This window comes from Vipera berus, assembly GCF_964194415.1.
Source record: "Vipera berus genome assembly, chromosome: 6".
Taxonomy (NCBI): Eukaryota; Metazoa; Chordata; class Lepidosauria; order Squamata; family Viperidae; genus Vipera; species Vipera berus.
The window spans coordinates 9,516,239-9,531,164 of NC_138208.1; the positions used below are offsets into that span (position 1 = coordinate 9,516,239).

At 48.6% G+C, this 14,926-nt stretch overlaps 1 protein-coding gene across 4 annotated transcripts in view; it reads left to right on the forward strand.

Annotated features, from left to right (window-relative positions):
- The window catches only part of OPTN (optineurin), a 46,625-nt gene extending 34,077 nt beyond the window's left edge, over positions 1-12,548 (forward strand). For 3 of the 4 annotated variants that reach the window (XM_081331606.1, XM_081331604.1, XM_081331603.1), the window contains 2 exons: positions 9,342-9,424; positions 11,250-12,548. In XM_081331606.1, coding sequence (XP_081187732.1) covers positions 9,342-9,424; positions 11,250-11,374 — 208 coding nt within the window. In that variant the 3' untranslated portion in view covers positions 11,375-12,548. The remainder of the gene's footprint in view (positions 1-9,341; positions 9,425-11,249) is intronic. The other variant, XM_081331605.1, reaches the window with a different exon arrangement.
- Positions 12,549-14,926: the final 2,378 nt, after the last annotated feature.

Here is a 14,926-nt window from a genome sequence, read left to right on the forward strand (position 1 = left end):
ACAGAGGAATGACCCCTGTCCCGAGCCCTCCAGAGATCATTCACCAGCGCGACCAATGCCGTCTCCGTGCTGTGCCCGGGCCTGAAACCCGATTGGTACGGGTCTAGATAATCCGCTTCATCCAGGACCAAAGGGAGCTGATGTGCCACCACACTCTCAACAACCTTCGCAAGAAAGCGAAGGTTGGAGACCGGACGAAAGTTGTTCAATACAGCTGGGTCCAAGGCAGGCTTCTTGAGGAGAGGCCTCACCACCGCCTCTTTCAAGACGGCAGGGAAGCTACCCTCACTCAAAGAAGCTGATATAACTGCTTGGAACCAGCTGCGTGTCCTCTCCCGGGCTGCATAAACCAGCCAGGAAGGGCACGGGTCCAATAAACATGTGGTGGAGCTCAGTCTCCCCATAATCCTGTCCACTTCCTCCGGAGTCACAGAATCAAACTCCTCCCAGGTGATATCGACAAGACCGCCTGTGTCCTGATCGCCAGACTCTGCCCAGTCAGAGTCCAGACCGGTCCGAATCCGAGCGATTTTGTCCGACAGATAATTGTTAAACTCCTCGGCACGACCCTGCAAGGGTTCCTCCCTCCCCTCCTGATTAAGGAGGGAGCGAGTCACCCTAAACAGAGCGGCCGGGCGATTATCTGCGGACGCGATAAGGGTAGCGAAGTGATTAGACCTCGCCACCCTCATCGCAGCGAGATAAGACCTAATGTAGGTTCTTAGTCGCAATCGGTCGGATTCGGATCGGCTGGACCTCCAGCCGCTCTCTAGGCCCCGTCTCCGACGCTTCATCTCCCGGAGCTCCGCGGAGAACCATGGAGCTTGACGGGATCTGCATCGGGTCAGGGGCCGCAAGGGTACAACTCGGTCAAGAGCCTCAGTGGCCGCCCTTTCCCAGGCTTCCACTAAGGCATCTGCTGAGCTGTGAGTGGGGGAGGCAGGTGGGGACCCCAGTGCTGCCTGGAACCTCTCGGGATCCATTAAGCGTCTGGGGCGGTACCATCTAACTGGTTCCACACACCCACGGCGGGGGGTAGCAAAACGGAAGACCAGCCGCAGGAGATGATGATCGGTCCATGACAGGGGCATAATAATTGGAGAGCCCCCACCAAGATCATCTAACCACCGTCCAGATAAGAAAACTAGGTCAAGGGTGTGGCCTCCCTCATGAGTCGGTCCTGAAATTACTTGCGTCAGGTCCATGGCCGTCATGGAAGCCATGAACTCCCGAGCCAACTCAGATGATCCTCCCAGAGATGGTAGATTGAAGTCCCCCAAAACTATAAGTTTCGGGAACTCAATCACCAACCCAGAGAGGACATCAAGAAGCTCGGGCAGGGCTGCTGCTGCGTGACTAGGCGAAAGGTACACCAGCAGTAAGCCCAACTGCGCACCAGGGCCGCATCTCAAAAAGAGAGACTCACACCCGACTATCTGAGGAACGGTGGCCTCCCGCGGGCACAAGGTCTCCCTCATAACAACAGCCACTCCCCCACCCCTACCCTGAGCCCGAGGCCGGTGTAGCACCCGGAAACCTGGTGGGCAAAGATCAACCAGAGGAATACCGCCCTCTGGGCCCAACCAAGTCTCCGTGATGCAAGCCAGGTCCGCCCGCTCACACTCGACCAAATCACGGACGAGAGGAGCTTTGTTAGCGACAGACCTGGCATTCAGATACACCAGCCGGAGCTCAGGAGGCTGCACATCCTCACTCCCGGGACCTCGGGGCGGAACAAGAGGGTCGGAGTGCCTCACCGCTTGCAAGCAGCAGAGAGGCCTTCCCTGAGATTGATACGGCCCTCTGTTCCTACACCTGCTGCCATTCCCTAACGTCGTGGGAATAGGTAATCCCACGACTTGCCCTGGAGCCCCGGAGGCAACCGACCCCTGCTCCTCCCCCCCGCGATCAATCCCGGACCTGGCCTGAACAACGGTTGTTGGACTACCCCCCATATCCGGACAACCAAAAGAAGATCCCACCCCCCTCCCTAACCTCCTAAAAAATTTAGCCAAAAAATTAACCAGGGGCCTCTTAGTTGATTTATATCGGAGGCCCCTACCCATGCCCAGCCATCTCTCAGGGTCCCAACAATCGGGCCCTTCATCAAGAGGAGGTGTAAAGAGTAAGGCGGGTCGCTCCCAGGACGGGGGGGGGGGCCTGAGGGCGAGCAAAACTGTGCTAGGATAAGTCAGACGCATGATTATTAAACAAGTCCGACAAAAAAAGGCAGCAAGGCAGACCAGATCGATATGGGAGGATCTCAACATAAGTCGAAGGCAAGTGACCAGAGTGCCAGCCCAGCTCCACTGCCACTAGAGCTGGGAAACCCCGAACAGATCGAATCCCGCCCTCTCACGGCGGTCGGGGCCGGGGAGCAGCCTGGTACATACGACCGGGGGGAAGCAATACCACCCAGAGCTCTCACCTCTGGGGGCAGCAGATGTAAGATCTCAACCACTCTCCCACAGTGGTTGTAACCCGGACCTTCGAAAATTATAAGGGGAGGAGAGAGGAGGGAATTAGAGCAAAAAAAAAAAAAAAAGTCAGCGAAATACATCAGGGCTGATAAGCCTGTAGAGACATAGAATGGTGGGAGAGCTCCGGTTACACAGTTCAATTTCATATTGTAGGAAGACCAGATGATAGTCAGCCGGGAAGGGAAACCGAGACCATGGTAGTTCAACAGAACCACAAAACATGGTCTAGTCAGTTCTGGCGGCGCAGGGGTTAAATTGTGTCTCATTAACGTCCGAGGCATCAGCGTCCGCATTCCCCCACCAGGCCAGGTCGCCATACCAGAAAGGCCGCAGTAATCCACTCTCTCCGTCGCCAGCCATCTCAGACACCAACCAGGCAATATCTCGACCACTTCAATACTTCCACGCCAACGCTGCTCCAAGCCGCGATTCATAGTTAATCAGTCAACACGCGGCTCCCCCAAGCAGCTGAAGATCGCTCCGGAACACCGCCAAGCTCTAAAAAGTTGTCCCGGGCTCCACAGGCTTCGAGAACGCCTCCAGGATCCGCAAACTCCATCAGGGCCGACAGTCAGCTGGTCGGCGTAACGCAGGCCTCCAAAATCCTCCGCCCGGCTCCAACAAGTTCTTAATCAAGCTCTCAAAACTCTCAAAAAACTCCCGGCCCCAACAGTCAGCTGGTCGGCGCCGCGTAGAGTAGAGCTCCGCAGAATATCTGGGTCTTCCAGGCACTCCGGCAGCCTCCATTAGAGTTCGCCAAGTCCGCAAGCCTCCCGACAAACAGCTGGTCCGACGAACAGCTGATCATGCAGCACGGAGCGCTGCTCAGCTCCTCCGCGTCCTCTAAGGCCTCTAAAAACTCTTCCGGGCTCAGATGGAAAAACCTCGGAGAGTTCAGGGCTCGCGGGGCCAAAGGTCAGCAGTACAGAGGCTCACCTCGTCCTCGTTCCCCATCCAAGTCCTTCACAGAAAAAATGTTCCTGTGAGGCTCCCAGGGTCGCCACATTGCTGGAGCTCCAAACGGAGCTTAGCCGAGCACGTCCGCCATCTTGGGCATGCTCAGTAAAAAAAAAAAAAAAAAAAAATATTTTGAGTAAAGATCTTTTTCTGTTTTCCTCTTTTTTTTTCTACTTTATTTGTAATATTAATATTGTTTGTACTCATTTTATATGAGCTAGAGAGAGATAGAATTTGAAGTAGCCGAAGGACCGCTCGGGACGACAGGCTAGTTAAACAACAAGTTTATTTAGAGCAAGACAACATTGAATGACTTGTTCGGCTTTTATAGCCGACAGCTGGTCGCGAGGACCAATCAGCAGTGTTTGTTTTGGCGCCGTGTCAGACGGGGACCAATCAGCGTCGTCTTCTTCTGACAGCTCCGGCTTCCGCGTGGTGTGGTGTTTTGACAGCCGCGAGCTGTCAGTGGTTGCGCCTGCGCAGTGTGGTGGACGCTTTGACAGCTCAGGCTTCTTCACGGTCCGGAGTTTGACAGCCGCGAGCTGTCAGTGGAGGCGCCTGCGCAGTGCGGGGAACTTTGACAGCTGTCAAAGTTCCCGCGTGTATTCCTGTCAAGCGGCTTTACTTAAATACCTTGACGATGCCCTAATATTTATACTTGTTAACATATGTACACTTCCATTGAAGAATGTTTACATATACAATACACCCCTTACCCCTCCCCTGGTGCGTTTCTTTCCTCTTGGATGTTTGAACCAGCCCATTGATAGTCTTTTAGATAGGTGGGTGGTTTCCGATTCCTGGTTGATCGGCGAAGGGGCGGTGGGTGGTCTGGGTCTAGTTCTTCATTTTGATGTTCAACTTCCTGGTTTGGGATAGGCAGCATTTCCGGTGGGGGATGTACGTCGGCACTGGTTGGTTGCTCAGCATCGTGTGGCGGTTGTCTGGGTCTGAGCTGGTCAATATGGCGGCGTATGTTGCCCTGTGCCTGTGTAGCTATAAGGTATGAGATGGGCCCTGTTTGTTTTATTACAGTCCCTTGGACCCACTTGTTTTTATCTGTGTATGATCTTGCCCATATTAGTTGACCAGGGTTAAGTGTGCGGCCGGGGTGGGGGTGTTGTGGTTCTTCTGGGTATGTGTCGGGGTGCAGTCTGTCGAGACGTGTTATTAGCCTCCTTCCCCATCTTAATTCCGCTGGTGATTTGCCGGTTGTGGAGCATGGCGTTGTGTGTTGTGCTAAGAGGAACTGGCTGATGCGCCTCTGCCAGTTCCCTTTAACGAATTTTTTTAATGCTTCTTTTGTGGATCGTACCATAATTTCAGCCATCCCGTTTGACGATGGGTGGAACGGCGCCGACGTGACCAGCCTAATACAATTCCTCGTAGCGAAGATCTGAAATTCACGAGAGGTGAATTGAGGTCCATTGTCGGAAACTATGGTGTCAGGTAGGCCGTGAGTTGCGAATATTTTCCGTAAGGCTTGAATAGTGGCTGCGGAGGTTGTTTTCCTAAGGGGCGTGACTTCCAGCCACTTGGAATAGCTGTCCACTGCTATTAAGAAACTTTGGCCCTGGATAGGCCCTGCAAAATCTATATGTATACGTGACCAGGGGTTCCTTGTAGTCTCCCATTTATGGATCGGGGCCTGGGGGGGTTCCTTCCTGGTCTCCTGACAGGTATAACACCCGCCCACATACTTTTCAATGTGTTTATCTATGCTAGGCCACCACACGTAACTTCTAGCCATTGCTTTCATTTTTACAATTCCAGGGTGCCCTTCATGTAAAATGTGTAATGTTTGGTCTATGTTTTCCTCTGGTATGATGACCCTATTTCCCCATAGCAGGCATCCTCTATGTGTTGAAATCTCGTTTTTCCTATTATAATAAGGTTGGAATTTGGGTTGTGGGTTTTGAGCTGGCCACCCAGTTGTGGCCCATTTGAGGACTCTGGCAAGTATTTTATCTTTTGCTGAATTATTAGCTATTATGTTTGCAGTCAGGGGGCATTCAGGAAGTTGAGAGATTGCTAAAATTTGGCTGGCTGGGGCTGGATCTGAGTCCCTGGTTTGTATGGGCAGTCTGCTGAGACAGTCAGCATGTCCCAATTCCTTACCTGGTTTATGTATTAGTTGATAAGAATAGGCTGCTAAGAACGTTGACCATCTTAAGATTCTCGGAGAGAGAATTTGTGGTGTTATTTTATTCCAAGTAAATATGCCTAGCAGGGGTTTGTGATCTGTAAATATCGTAAATGGTCTTCCATACAGATAATCATGAAATTTTTTGACCCCTGCTACTATCGCTAGGGCTTCCCTGTCAATTTGTGCATAGTTTCTTTCAGCTTTGGTCAGAGTGCGAGAATAGAAGGCTATGGGTCTTTGTGTGCCGTCCTTGAATAGGTGACTTAAGACTGCCCCAATTCCGTAGGGAGAGGCATCGCAAGCGATGCATATTGGGGTGTCTTCTCTGAAAAGGGTGATGGTTGAGCTTTGACAGATAATCTTTTTTAACGATTGGAAACTATTTTCATGTTCCTTGGTCCAGGACCAAGTTGTACCCTTGTCGAGGAGCCTATGGAGAGGCTCTGCAATAGTGGCTTTGTGGGGAATGAAAGCATGGTAAAAGTTTAACAGTCCCAAAAAGGATTGAAGCTCTTGCTTATTCCTAGGGCTGGGTGCGGTTTGAATAGCCCTTAGTTTCTCAGAGGTGGGGTGGATGCCCTGGCTATCGATTTTATACCCTAGGAATTCTGTAGAAGTGACTCCAATGGAGCACTTTTCCCGCTTAAGTTTGAGACCGGCTTCTCTGAGCCGGCTCAGCACAGCTGACAGCCTGTCAGCTAAACTAGCTTCATTTTCTCCGGCGATGAGAACATCGTCGAAATAGGGGCAGACCCCGGGTATTCCTTTCAGGGTCTTTTCCATGATACCCTGGAAGATACCCGGGGCTGCAGATATGCCGAACTGAAGCCTCTTAACTTTAAAAGCACCGCGGTGGGTGACAATAGTTTGCGCTTCCGCGGTGTCGTCTGTGACAGGCAGCTGTAAATACGCCTGCGAGAGGTCAAGCTTGGCGAAAATGGTGCCAGAGCGGATGGAAGCAAATACGTCCCTTACCGCTGGCACCGGGTAAGCATGGGGGCTGAGGGCTAGGTTGACTGTCGCCTTATAGTCAGCGCATACTCTCACTTCGCCATTAGGTTTGATTGGGGTGACAATAGGGGTCTCCCAGGTTCCCCCATCTGTTGGCTCCAGCACCCCTAGACTCACGAGTCGGTCAAGCTCGTTTTCAATTTTTTCTTTGAGGGCAAAGGGTACCCTCCTAGCTCTTATTTTAATTGGTTGGATTGCTGGATTTAATTGCAGGGAAATGGGGGGACCTGTATATTTCCCTAAAGTGCCCTCGAAAACGTCGGCGTACTTTTCGCAAACGGCTTCCAGGCTGGGTGTTTGAATGGTATTAACCCCTGATAAGGCGATGCCTAGTGGAGTGAACCAGTTAAGCCCTATCAAGTTGGTACGGTTCCCTGGCGTAACTAAAACCTCCAGGGTGCCTTTGAACCCCTTATACTGTACAAGGACCTTGGCTTTCCCTTCCAACGGAATAGGGGTTTTCTGGAAGTCTGCAAGGTGAACCTGAGTTTGTTTCAGGGGAATTTGTCTTCGGCCTTTCTGACAGATCTCCTGATAGGTAGTTAGCGAAATTAAGGAGACCGCTGACCCTGAATCCACCTCCATGTGGCAAGGCACCCCCTGAATTCTGACCCAGACCTTAACCTTGGAACTTATGCAGTTTACCCTATCGATTGTCTCAACCCGGTTGCCTGGTGGGGTTTCCCTGTTGGCCTGGGCAGCTGGCCTACCTGGGGGGTTTGCCTCCACCTCATTGACGTTGTCCCGGCCCTTGCTGCGGCACACCGGCTTGATGTGGCCAGTCTTCCCGCAGTTGTGGCATTTTGCGTTCCTAAAGCGGCAGCTTCCACGGGCATGGTTGCCCCCGCAGCTGGCACAGGCGGCTCGTTGCACGTAACGCGGGGGTGGCGGTGGAGGGTCCCTGACTCCTCGGCGGTCCGACGTTTTTCCCCTCCTCGGCTGTCGGTGCTCCATCCTGCGCTGTAGGGCTTCTCCATCGGTGAAATCTACCGACTCTCCGCTGTCGCTGAAGGTTGCGCTTTCCTGGTAGACGGTCGCCGGGGTCTCTGGGGTCGTGTTCGTCGGCTTCTTTTTGTGGCTGTGTTCATATGCCATGATCTCCCTGGTCAGCTCAGCCAGATTCATGTCAGGTTTGGACGTCAGTTTTTTTTGTAGCTTCTCGTCCCTCAGACCGATCACCACCTGGTCCCTGATGCGGTCTTCCAGGTCGGGGAAGCAGCAGTTCCGCGCGGCGTGTCTGACCCCGGCGATGAACTCGTTGGCGGGCTCGTCCTGCCGTTGTTTCTTTTGTGCGAATTGCACCCGCCAGTACAGTTCCGAGCGAGCCGGCATGTAGTACTTGTTCAGCTGGTCCACCAGGTCCGCGTAGGAGACGTCCGTGATGGGCACTGGGCTGAACAGCCCGACGGCTGCGTCGTACACCGGGGGCCCGCTGATGTACAGCAGGGCGGCGGCCTTTGCTCGGTCGTCAGTAATTTTACTGACGAGGAGAAATCCTTCAACTTGGCCGAGGTGTGATTGCCATCTCTCGGGATGGCGGGTATCAAACTCCCTCACACGGCCGAAGTTTGCCATGTCGTCCGGTCCTGGGTTGCTCCGATGGAAGTTAAAACTTCCGTGTCAGCTCTTGCCGGGAACTCTCTTCCTCGGCCGTGACTTCAGCTCCGGAGCGATCCCACCTTCGTCGCCAGTGAAGTAGCCGAAGGACCGCTCGGGACGACAGGCTAGTTAAACAACAAGTTTATTTAGAGCAAGACAACATTGAATGACTTGTTCGGCTTTTATAGCCGACAGCTGGTCGCGAGGACCAATCAGCAGTGTTTGTTTTGGCGCCGTGTCAGACGGGGACCAATCAGCGTCGTCTTCTTCTGACAGCTCCGGCTTCCGCGTGGTGTGGTGTTTTGACAGCCGCGAGCTGTCAGTGGTTGCGCCTGCGCAGTGTGGTGGACGCTTTGACAGCTCAGGCTTCTTCACGGTCCGGAGTTTGACAGCCGCGAGCTGTCAGTGGAGGCGCCTGCGCAGTGCGGGGAACTTTGACAGCTGTCAAAGTTCCCGCGTGTATTCCTGTCAAGCGGCTTTACTTAAATACCTTGACGATGCCCTAATATTTATACTTGTTAACATATGTACACTTCCATTGAAGAATGTTTACATATACAATACAGAATTTATAGTTTATTGTTGATAACATAGGGGTGTTTATGTTTGTTTTTTGATTTTATGCCCTGTATTTAGCTCTGGGAAGTCGGGGGGGCGGGGAGGAGGGAGTGGGGGAGAGGGGTGGGGGAGGGGGGGATTAAAGTCAAAATGTATTGTAAAACTTTTTAAATAAAAAAAAAAAGCCTTAAAACTGGGGGTCTCCAAACTGGGCAACTTTTAAGACTTGTGGATTTCAACTGGCTGTGAAATTCTGGGAATTGGAGTCCGCAAGTCTTAAAAGTTGTCACATTTGGAGATCCCTGCCTTAAAAGTTGCCCCCAGGTGTCGGCCACAGTATTCAGCGTAGTTTGGATTGGTTTGGTTCCTAGATCATAGGGCGGCTTTGAGTCGGATTTTAGCAGCTTGACATTATATTGCTTGCCACTGTTGTTATTTGATCTATTGAGTTCTTGTTCTAAATTGTAAATTAGTCCACCCAGCATCAGGCCCTGAGATCAGCAACCAAGGAACTCTTTTTAATAAATAATAATAGTAAAAAATTCCTCTCGTGGAAATGGAGAATTAACATGCACTCTCCTTCCCCTCAGGTGCTCCTTGGCAGAAATGCAAACCCGTCACAGAACCAGGCTGCCATCAGATCAAGGTAATTCACCTGGTTTTGCACAGCAAGGTAGGACAAAATTTGGATACCTATTAGAATGGAGTCTTTGTTTAGGCCACAAATACTGACCGGGGTTCTGTTTGGCAAGCAGAAGCGGTTTGACCATAGAAAAGGAAGATTTGTAGCTCAAGGTTGAACTGTGGGGTCCATGGAGGCCTCTGAGCTGGGTGGTTTAGCAGTCTGAAAGGGGATGATAGAACTGGAGAAAAGATAAAGGAAAATTGAATTGAATTGAATACAAGTAGTTCTCGACTTACTACAGTTTATTTAGTGATCGTTCGAAGTTACAATGGCACTGAAAAAAGTGACTTATGACCCGTGGTGGAATTCAAATACCTGAACAACTGGTTCTCTTATTTGATGCAGGCCTGGACCGCTGAGGCCTAGAATGGACTTCCGGAAGTGGCATCCACGCACTTTTGGTGGGCCGTTCTACGCCTTGGAGCCCTCCTCCGAGGCCTAGAATGGACTTCCGCAAGTGGCATCCACGCACTTTTGGGGGGCCGTTCTAGCCCTGGGAGCCCTCCTCTGAGGCCTAGAATGGACTTCCGCAAGTGGCATCCATGCACTTTTGGTGGGCCGTTCTAGGCCTGGGAGCCCTCCTCCGAGGCCTAGAACGGACTTCCGCAAGTGGCATCCACGCACTTTTGGTGGGCCGTTCTAGGCCTGGGAGCCCTCCTCCGAGGCCTAGAACGGACTTCCGGAAGTGGCATCCACGCACTTTTGGTGGGCCGTTCTAGGCCTGGGAGCCCTCCTCCGAGGCCTAGAACGGACTTCCGGAAGTGGCATCCACGCACTTTTGGTGGGCCGTTCTAGGCCTGGGAGCCCTCCTCCGAGGCCTAGAATGGACTTCCGGAAGTGGCATCCACGCACTTTTGGTGGGCCGTTCTAGGCCTGGGAGCCCTCCTCCGAGGCCTAGAATGGACTTCCGGAAGTGGCATCCACGCACTTTTGGTGGGCCGTTCTAGGCCTGGGAGCCCTCCTCCGAGGCCTAGAATGGACTTCCGGAAGTGGCATCCACGCACTTTTGGTGGGCCGTTCTAGGCCTGGGAGCCCTCCTCCGAGGCCTAGAATGGACTTCCGGAAGTGGCATCCACGCACTTTTGGTGGGCCGTTCTAGGCCTGGGAGCCCTCCTCCGAGGCCTAGAATGGACTTCCGGAAGTGGCATCCACGCACTTCCGGTGGGCCATTCTAGGCCTCCGAGGCCAAGAACAGACTTCTGGAAGCCAGCCGGTTCTCCGAATGCAACAAAATGTAGCTACCGGTTCTACCGAACCGGTGCGAACCGGTGCGAACCGGCTGAATCCCACCACTACTTATGACCGTTTTTTCACACGACCACAGCAGCATCCCCAGGGTCACGTGATCAGAATTCAAACACTTGACAACTGACTCATATTCGTGTAACCCAGGATCATGTGATCCCCTTTCGCGATCTTCTCACAAACACAATCAATGGGGGAAGCCAGATTCACTTAACAACTGTGTTGCTAACTGAACAACTGCAGTGATTTACTTCACAACTGTGGCAAGAAAGGTCGTAAAATGGGGCAAAACTCACTTAATAAATGTCCCACTTAGCAACAGAAATTTGGGGCTCAGTTGTGGTCGTAAGTCGAGGACTACCTGAATTTGGTTCTGTCTGGATCTAAAACCTTGAAATTTTGATAATCTTAAATTTTGATGGCCCATTTGACTAGATCAGCTATCTTAGTTTAGAGCTATTCTCATTCCTTTACAATTTGTTTTATATGCATATACGTCTATTATTCAATGTATATTAAATATACATATATTTCTTTTTTAAAAAAATAAATAAATCTATACCTGCAGGAGCAGAAGACCAGAATCACCAACAGCAGTCAAGGGATATTCCTATACATTCTTGTCCAAAATGTGGAATAATTCTTCCAGATATAGATACACTTCAGATTCATGTTATGGACTGTATCATCTAAACAATGTTTTCAGAAATGCTCAGAAACAAAATCTGCACTTTGTAAGAAAATGGCTCCATTTTCACCTTGGTTAGAAAGCATTTGGAACCTTAATGGCTTCTTCCTAAGCCGGATTCGATAGGGAGGCTTAGGGTTTAGTTACGCATTCAAAATTTACCTTACAAAAACTGTAACATACATCATTGTGATCAGTTTCCAACTAGCTGAAGATAGATGTGTCAGTTACATAATCACTAGGAACCGACACGTTTTAAAGACAAAAAGGTAGGGATTATTTAATGCAGCCATTTAGTAGGAGCATCTGCTCATTTTGAAGTCTTACAGGCAGCTTCAAAGTTGCATATTTATATTTATCACATATTTTAAAAGGGTGCAGAACATTTTGAGGTTGAAGCCTTTCTGTAGCTGTTTTGATCGGAATGATTCGTTTTATAGTCAACTGCATCTACTAAACTCATGGTGAAATGAGAGCAGGACTTTGAAGAATTTAAACTTCTCACCCTCTTTTTTTTATGTGTGGCTCTCCGTGTGGTACACAGATGGATGAAAGAGTCAGGTACCTTTAGTCACAAGAAATACACAATGAAGGCCATTAACAAACAAGTAAAACATTCACTCTTGGATGTATGTAATTGTTGAAAGCTGTTGTTGTTAATGTGGCATAGCTGTAAATGAAAAAAAAGCAAGAGCAATAATCCATGCTGATTTTTTATTTGTGCTTTTGATTCCTCTTTAGTGATTATTTCAATGTGCATCAAACAAATTAAAACACAAATTATTTGACTGATTCAATAGTGCGGGAGTCACTAGTGGTATAATTTGATACATGTTTTAAATGTTTATGTTCAAGCTTCATTTGTACCACTTACTGTTCCACAAGCACCTTACTAATGTAAAGTTTACAACAAAGCTAGGCAACCATTGAAGAAAAATATACGTGGGGGTCACTGACCATAGTTTTTACAGTGGGTGAGTGGCCTTGTTTTAGCTAAATGAAGATTAAATTGATCAACTGCCCAATAATACTATGTAGCCCTCTTTTGATCCCTATGTTTGAAATTTCTTTTTAAAGAATCATCTGGATGTTATACTTGAAAAAATAAAAGACTTAATGGCACGAGTGATAAATGAATTGTATTAATGAAAGAAAAAAATAAAGCCATATTCTGAAATATTTTGTTTTAAAGTTTACTAAAGAACCTAGAGGACCTGAATAGCTTTTTAAAACAGTGTTTTCAAGTGTTTTCTTTGGGTGCAACTGGAAAAGATCTTTTAAACACTTAGAGATTTCTTAATCTGATGTCTTGTCCCAGAAAGCTCCTGTTTGTTTATCTATCATGCAGGCCCAATAACCATATCAGATAGGTGGAAAGGATTAAAACTTTTATTTGCAAATAAAAGTTTGTCCGGAAGCAACTTACAACATGGGCACACCCTGCTTGGAGAGAACCCCTTTTTACATAATTTTTAACAGCATACATCACTAGGAACCAACCATAAAAGTTGACGTTATTGGAAACCAATCATAAAAGACAACATTGTGCCTACAATTCTTCAATAGTCATAGTAACATAGTTCAAGATTCAACTGAACTTGAATCTAAACCAGGGGTCTTCAAACTTGGCCCTTTTATGACTTGTGGACTTCAACTCCCAGAATTCCTCAGCCAGCATGCCTGGCTGAGGAATTCTGGGAGTTGAAGTCCACAAGTCATAAAAGGGCCAGGTTGGAAGACCCCTGATCTAAACTGAAGTGTTTATTTTATCATTATCATTCCTAAACAACTCGGTACCAGGGGAAAATTTATCATCTTAATGAGCAAGAATTCCTAAATGTAAATGGTTTGGTTTTACCTGTTTCTGTCATCTCTACTTGGCAAGCAGTCAACCAGCAGTCAAGACCCTCCTAGTGATTGTAGAGCACCATTGCTATTGCTAAGTGGTATACGGATTTAAATGGTTTACAAGGGTCTTCAAACTTGGCAACTTTAAGATTTGTGAACCTCAACTCCCAGAATTCCTCAAGCCAGCCCTGAAGTCCATAAGTGTTGCCAAGTTTGAAGATCCCTGGTTTACAATATTTGGACAACAGAAACATGGGTTAAAATAGACTGTTGAAAGAAAAATCTATATCAGGGTCAAGTCCAAGCCGGGAATAAACAAAATAGAGACTGCTTAGGAAAGAAGGTTCAGCTTATTTAGCTGCCAGAAACTCCAATGACACAGCATGTGTGTCTGGAGTGGCTGAGCAAAGAGCTGGGAATGGTGGGATTTTATACCTTCTTGGGCTTTTGTGTTTGGAGTTGTTCCTGTTCCTGTGGCATTGTATTTGAGCAGGGGTCTTCAAAACTGGCCCTTTTATGACTCAGCTCTGGCTGAGGAATTATGGGAGTTGACGTCCACAAGTCATAAAAGGACCAAGTTTGAAGACCCCTGTATTTGAGGCTCATCCTGTTCCTATGCAATGAACTTTGATCTGGGGTTCAGTGTGTCCCTTTGGTATTCTAATGGTGGTGGGTTAATCCTCCTAAAGGTCATGTTCCTTGGAGTTGGTTTTTTTTCTAATTCCATCAACTCAAACCTCTGTGGCTATGGCTGGAGGCATTTTGCTTATGAATAGGTGGCCCAGTCTTTCTGAATAGGATTATCAAATCTGTATTTCTACAGAGTTGACCTGCTTATTTTGTGTTTGGGGCTATTAAGAAAAATTAGGCCTGTTTTTCTGCCTTTAAGATCCTTTGGGAAATATAATATTCTGCCTTTTTAATATTCCCCAAAATATTTCCTCATGGTGAGGGTGGGGGTTGACTTCCCACAAGACTGTCTCATCAGATTCAGACTCATACAGAAAAAAGCTATCAATAGGAAGAATAATAGGAATCCCCCACTCTGCCAGAGAATTTGCAGCCACATCTCAAGGAAAGATGGGTTTTCAAACCAGCAACGCTCCAGAAAAAATAATCCTATGAAGCAGGTTGGGCTGAGTGAGCTTCCATAGTTTTGATCCAGCCTGGAGATATGCAGAATTAATTGCTTCTTCAGCAACAACCTGTCTCCTTATACAGTGCAGACTTAACTGCCTGTGTCACCAATAAAACTATTTTCCTTAATTTAAGAAGCATGACTTTTGCAGAAAAGTTCATATACATACACTAAGAATACCGTAAATGCATTTTAAATCTTTATTGGAGAAGGATACATCAGCTACATTCACACAACATACTTAACCTGCATCTTGCATTAATCCAATTAACTCGGGTGAACTGTCAATAGCTTGCACAATTCACTAAGCTACTGGTAGGGTTGGGGGAATCGGGTTACTAGAGGTCAAGTATGTGTGGATGCAATTTCCAAGCCTTCACGTGTCTGAACCAAGCCTCTGCCCTGCTAACTGCACTCGGGAACTACAAAATTAATGAATCCCGCTTTAAAACCTCTACATTTTAGCAACTGCGCATGCGGCTCACAGGAGCGACTCTAATTTTCTTATCTCTTTGGCTCAATGGGCCTCAGCGAGCCAATCACGGCCCGTTACGCATGCGTAGTTGTGAAT